Source organism: Triticum urartu, unplaced genomic scaffold (assembly GCF_003073215.2).
Source record: "Triticum urartu cultivar G1812 unplaced genomic scaffold, Tu2.1 TuUngrouped_contig_6399, whole genome shotgun sequence".
Taxonomy (NCBI): domain Eukaryota; kingdom Viridiplantae; phylum Streptophyta; class Magnoliopsida; order Poales; family Poaceae; genus Triticum; species Triticum urartu.
Window position 1 is genome coordinate 6,084 of NW_024117159.1, and position 5,882 is coordinate 11,965.

A 5,882-nucleotide genomic window follows, 5' to 3' on the forward strand; every position below is an offset into this window, starting at 1 on the left:
CATTAAATGCAATTTATGTCTTACCTAATATTAATTTATAAATACAATTAATTATCTCTGTCTATTACTAGTTTTATCAAGAAAAGTGAGAGGCTGCCGGAGATATGCTCCAGTACTGTCCTTTCTCCACGACCGGCGTCAAACCTCTCTGCAGCGACCGGTGCGCACCCACGCTCTCCAACCAAACCATCTCTCTCGCGTCCAAATTCCTCTCCACTTTTCTTTCTTTTCATCCTGAACCCCAAATTTCTTCCCCACAGAACACCACAAAAATCATTCAAACAGTGCTCCTGTCCTGAGATTTTATAAAAGAAAAAGGAGGAAGATTCGTGGATGTGATTTATGCCCTCGCATCTGGCGCTGCTGTCGTGCCTGCTGGTGCTGCTCCTCTCCCTCGACAAGTTCCTCCTCCACTACCTCAAGCGCTGGCTCTCCGGCGGCGGCGGCAGCATAATCCCCCGGATCCCGACCGGCGCCTTCAGGCCGCGCTCGCACCGACCCATGGCGGCCGCCGGCAGGTGGAGCGAGACGGCCATGCTCGTCATCGACATGCAGGTGCGCAATCTCCGTTCCTCGATCCGGGCCGTTCCCCTTCCTCCTTCCTTTTTGTTGTTAAAGAATCCAGTTTTTGTTGAGGCGGGTCACCTGACCGACCTGCTTGTGAGTTATTGCAGAAGGATTTCGTGGACCCGGCGATGGGCAGCCCGGTGCTGGTCGCCGGCGGCGAGGCCGTGGTCCCCGCCGTCGCTGAGGCCGTCGCCGTGGCGCGGGAGCGCGGCATCTTCGTCGTTTGGGTAATTTCCGTTCCTCTTTCCTAGTGCTAGTAATTTGCTTCTTCTCAAATGCGGCCATACGGGAGTACTTATTATTTCTTTCTATGCAAGACGGGCCTCTGATTTCTTGGGAGCAATCCATTCTAGTAATTCGTGTTCTACGGTTCCTGTTTTGCTGGCCCCGTTGGATTACAATTGCAATTTCCGATGTATGTCCTAGCACTATTTTCCTTGTCAAGTTCAACAACTGTCTGCGGCAGCATGAGACCTTCGCTCTTTCCAGAACCCACTCACTTGTTTTTTTTAATTTTTGACTATCCTGCTTTGCACAAGTACATATGTTACTATTTCTTCTCCACCATTTTTTTAATCATAAAAGTGATTGTCCTTGTTTAATCATAAAATTGCTGACAGATGGTGAGGTATTTCGCTTTGGTCTCTACCCTGGTTTGGTTACAAGTTCGAACAATTCCCTTTTTGTTTGGCTGTTTCATGTAGGGCAATAAATGACAAGATAACATTCCACATTTCGCCATGTTATAACGATGTGACGCGATAGTTGTATTATTCTCTCTAATCAAAGTTTCCAATCAGGGCATTTGAGGGTCGGTGAATTAAGTGGTTGTCTACTAGTTGGTATGCTTTATTTGTTTCTTTCTAGATAAAGTAGAAATCTGAGTGTTGTCAGACGTTTGTAATGGTGTGGTGTTATTTTAAAAATTAAAATCTGATGCAAAACGAATACTCCAGCTAGCATGGTCTCAATTCTGGTAGTATGCAGCGCGCACTTCAATTTTGGAATGACTTCTTTTGCTTCATTATGGTGTATGTGCAAGGTAATGCATCAGTTTCCTATTGGTTGTACCGAAGCATACGCCATTCTAAATTCTGCTAAACATGCTTTGTGATACTAGTTTGATCATTAATATTGCAACCTGCAAGCTAACCTCTGTTCGTGTAATCACGCTTTCCCCTATTTCTTCTCAAACTAGTGCGGTTTAGAAAGCAGGCTAGTAATTTGGATGCCTAAGCACTCTCACCATTCTTAGAGCCGGGGTATTGATTGACAATGAACTATGCTATGTAGGTTGTCAGAGAGCATGACCCTTCTGGAAGAGATGTTGAACTTTTCCGCCGACACTTGTATTCTGGAGGAAAGGGTCCGACAGTGAAAGGTTTGAAAGGTGCAGAGCTGGCTGACGGGCTTTTTATCAAAGAAGGCGACTACAAGTTGGTGAAGACAAGATTTAGTGCTTTCTTTGCGACACACCTTGATTCCGTTCTTAAAACACAAGGAATAAAGAACTTGGTAATTGTTGGTAAGCACTGATACACACTGACTGTTATAGAAGTTACATTTTTTTGTTTGTTAGAATGGTAATTAGTTGCTGTAAAGTCGGTTTCTTTTCTTTAACTGTATCATTACTTTCTTCTGACTCGTTTTGCAGTTTATACCCTATCTTATGTTTTCAAAATGCATACGGTGGCAATAAATCCGCTCTTACGAGCGTGAATCCGATAAAGGGAAATTCTGTACAATGCAGCAATATTTTTAAAATTTGTGAGGAACAGAGATTGCTTCCATTGTTTATGATGTAGAGTTCAGTACCACATGTAGGAAAAACCTTGTTTAGAACAAATATCGTTTCCTTTGTTTAGGCTTAATTGTCCAACATCACATTGGCAGCCACATTTACTGTTGTGTATATACGTGATGATTTTCAGGTGTTCAAACTCCAAATTGCATTCGGCAGACTGTCTACGATGCTGTGGAATTGGACTATGAGAAAGTTATGGTCCTTATTGATGCAACAGCTGCTGCTAGGCCAGATATCCATTTGGGTGAGTATTCTACTTTCGCGCTAGCCCTTCTATTTTACTCTCCACGTCAAATACATATGATGATATGAAGCTGGCCCTTGGTGATTCCTCATGCATATGTTTAAACTAATGTTGACATGATATTTGACATTGAATGGGAAAAGCTTGAAAGTTATTTTCCTTGTTAATAAAATTTACCTTTTATGATCCGTCGTTTCCTCTCATAGTTTCTGACATTGATTTTCCTATTGCATAGGTATTCTTTGTTTAAGTGGCATAATTTAAGTACTTTATTATTGGAACATACTCAACTGCTGATCTGCATCAGTACATAATTTACTAAAAGAAAATCTTGAGTTGTTTCTACAAATGTAAGCTGAATATTTTGTTTCCACATAAAGACATTGGAAATTTGAAAAATGTGGAATTTTACTCATGCTGCATTCAAATTCATGACTCTTGTCTTGATGACACCATGCATGTATACGTCATGTGGCACACATGGTTTACAAAGTGCATTATAATTTTGATCACCAACAGAAGGTATGCTTTGTTCAAAATAATACACGGGGAGCAAAATTCTTTCATGAATTATTATGTATAGCTCACTTTAGTGACTGGAAACCTTTCCTCTTTCACAGTTCATAAAGTTTTTGTTTGCTGCCTTTGATTCCTGAGATTTACTGTTAAGTGAAGGATTGGTTCATAGATCATCGAGCCCTGTCTTTCTTTGTTTTCCGCTGTTACATGGTCATATAAATGTATCAGTTGAAGGACATGCAGAAGTGCACTCCCCTATACAACATATAAATTATTGAATTTTGAAGAAATCATACTCATGCTGCAACCGTATTCACGGTCACCATGGATTTATTACCTGGCTTTATATTACACCAATCAGCATATGTAAATCATGTGCCACCTACGGTTTGGAAATTACATGTAGTGGAGTGCTTATAAAGGGGCAGTTTGATGGCCCAGTTAAAAAGTTACAAGTTACTTTGTAAATAACACAATTATAAGCACTGTACTACATGTAATTTTGATAGTTGAGAGAAAATGAACATTTTGTCGATTCTCTTTCTATTTCCAATTATTTAATATAATCACTCTTCTACATGTAATTTTCTTTCTACTTTATGTTACGCAGCAAACATCAGAGATATGAAGACCATCGGTGTGGAAACACCAACCTTGGAAGAGTGGCGCCGTTAAGCTTGCGGGTGGTGTACTTCATTCTTGGCACGAAGTGACATGCATATGTGCAGTAGAGGCAACAAATGCGCTACCACTTCCTTGCTCTCCACTCGGTCCCGGCAAATGTAAATATGTTAATATTTGCAAGGTTGCATCTATACAACTTCTAATCCGTCCTACATAGAGTTAAGCCCTGTTTGGAATCACTCCGCCCGGCTCCACTCCGCGGAGCTGTGGAGCTGGGCTTGAGCCGCTCTGTGAAAACGAGCTACAGCCTGCTCCACTCCGGGAGCGGAGTCGAGGGAGTGGAGTGGAACCGAACAGGCACTTAATCACAGTGTCATGTGGTTTCCCTTTATATGTGGAGGACTTTAGGCACGTAGTATGCGGTAGAGGCCAACTCCGGACCCAAAACAGGGCGATTGGAAGATGCTCGGGTTGTAGAAATTTTCCGTCTTTTGGAGAATGGATGGTTTGAGATGGCAGTTGATGTGGGCGCGTACCGTCATTTGCATCTGAGTGCACATCAGTTGCAATGGTTGAGTAATCCGATGTGTGCATCAGATCTCTGCCACCGATTTTCCAGTTTAAGAGGTACTTACTTGGAAAAGTATCTCTGTTTCCCATTGCTTGTCTATCTACTAGGAAGTCTGCACCGTGATGCAGATCAGTGTTCAGTTTTGGTAACTGTTGCAATGGTTGCATAGCTACTTCTGGACAGAACTTGCAGAGCGTCTTTGTTCTTAAACGGTGTGATTTTCTTTTTCTAGCACTGTTGTGTCGTGAGTTGTGGTTAAAAGCTACTCCCTCCAATCCTAGTGTCAAAAAGCGTCTTACATTATGAGACGGAGGGAGTACTAGCTAATACGAGTAGTAGTTTTCTCATATTCTTGCTCATAAAACAAATTCAAGTATCCTACCATTCCACTGCAGCAACGAAACAAGTCACAGATTCAGTACATGGTCGTCTTACACAAGCTAGATTAATTGGCTGATGATCAGAACTCATGAGCTACAGATTACGCAGCAACAGAGGTAGAAGAGGACTAGAGGCTCCAATCAATACAATTTCAGCCAAACACAGCCGAAACTCGAGAGACACGATTCAAATATCAAAACTATTCAACATTAGGTTGAGGTCGTTTCGACCGGACAAGATCAGAAGTTGAGAACTCATCAGTTGCAGTTGCACCTTGCGTAGCAACAGGTCTACGGGGCAACGGCCTTACATGTACATCCATTCATCTAATGTCAGCTAAACTGCCACAACTGAACTCCAGGGACAAAGACGAATCCAACATCAAACTAGCCAAAGCTTAGCATAGCATCGTCTAGAAGACTAGAGATCTGAAACCAGCTCGACCGGACACGATCGATCGATCAGGCATCGCTGTCGTCGTCGTCGTCGCCGCCGCCGACTCGCCGCTGTGGTTTGTAGCAGTCCCCGGCTTGGTTGGCCTTCTCGCAGGCGTCGATCCAGTCGTGGTAGATGTCGACGGGCTCGGTGAGGTGGTGCGCCGTGGTGTGGTAGGCCTCCTCGCAGACGTAGCAGGCGGCGCTGGCGACCAAGAGCTTGAGGTCGATGGTGCAGGACACGCCGCCGGGGTGGTTGCAGAAGGGGCAGCAGAAGGCGGTGTCCAGCTTGGGCGCCGGCTTCTTCCGCTGAGCCATCTTGGAGCTCATCGACTTGCGCTTCCCCATCTTCTCACCACCAGATCGCATTGGCATGGTCTTTTGGGTTTCAATTTAATGGACTGCTGATAAGCCTGTGCGTGCGGAAGACAGTGTAATGAAACTGTCTGAATCACAGTTTACTGAAACTGCTGCTGACCTTCAGTTAGGACTTGGGAGTTGTCTGGGCGGCTGTGGTCTTAGATATAAGTAGAAGGAGTTGATGTAAACAGGTTGTCTTTGCATTATGCCTGCCTGCTGTAGAGATGCTACGTGAAGGGAGAGAAGTAAAACTAGGGTAAAAAAACGCCTAGCTAGGAGGTGATGTCGATTTGAGCCCCCGAGTGGCTCCCGCAGGCGACTCCGGGCGGCTTCCCTAGCGCCGCCGCCCCAGCCCCTCGCCTCGGCCTCTCCCCCCTC

The 5,882-nt window shown here is 44.3% G+C and overlaps 2 protein-coding genes across 2 annotated transcripts; one reads left to right on the plus strand and one right to left on the minus strand.

Moving 5' to 3' along the window:
- Positions 1–236: 236 nt before the first annotated feature.
- On the plus strand, positions 237–3,963 carry LOC125530556 (probable inactive nicotinamidase At3g16190). Its single transcript, XM_048694937.1, has 5 exons — positions 237–555; positions 675–794; positions 1,861–2,092; positions 2,499–2,615; positions 3,745–3,963. The coding sequence occupies exons 1-5, from the start codon at positions 343–345 to the stop codon at positions 3,807–3,809; spliced, it is 747 nt and encodes a 248-aa protein (XP_048550894.1). The 5' UTR covers positions 237–342; the 3' UTR covers positions 3,810–3,963.
- A 261-nt stretch (positions 3,964–4,224) lies between these two features.
- LOC125530558 (transcription elongation factor 1 homolog) lies at positions 4,225–5,667 on the minus strand. Its single transcript, XM_048694938.1, has one exon. It carries the CDS (start codon positions 5,517–5,519, stop codon positions 5,172–5,174), a length of 348 nt encoding a protein of 115 aa, XP_048550895.1. The 5' UTR covers positions 5,520–5,667; the 3' UTR covers positions 4,225–5,171.
- Positions 5,668–5,882: the final 215 nt, after the last annotated feature.

Coding starts and splice junctions, on each gene's coding strand:
- LOC125530558 (XM_048694938.1), bottom strand. CDS start 5,519: ATGCCAATGCGATCTGGTGGTGAGAAGATGGGGAAGCGCAAGTCGATG.
- LOC125530556 (XM_048694937.1), top strand. CDS start 343: ATGCCCTCGCATCTGGCGCTGCTGTCGTGCCTGCTGGTGCTGCTCCTC. Junction 2,093..2,498: donor AAAGAACTTGGTAATTGTTG/GTAAGCACTGAT, acceptor GATGATTTTCAG/GTGTTCAAACTCCAAATTGC. Junction 2,616..3,744: donor TAGGCCAGATATCCATTTGG/GTGAGTATTCTA, acceptor TATGTTACGCAG/CAAACATCAGAGATATGAAG.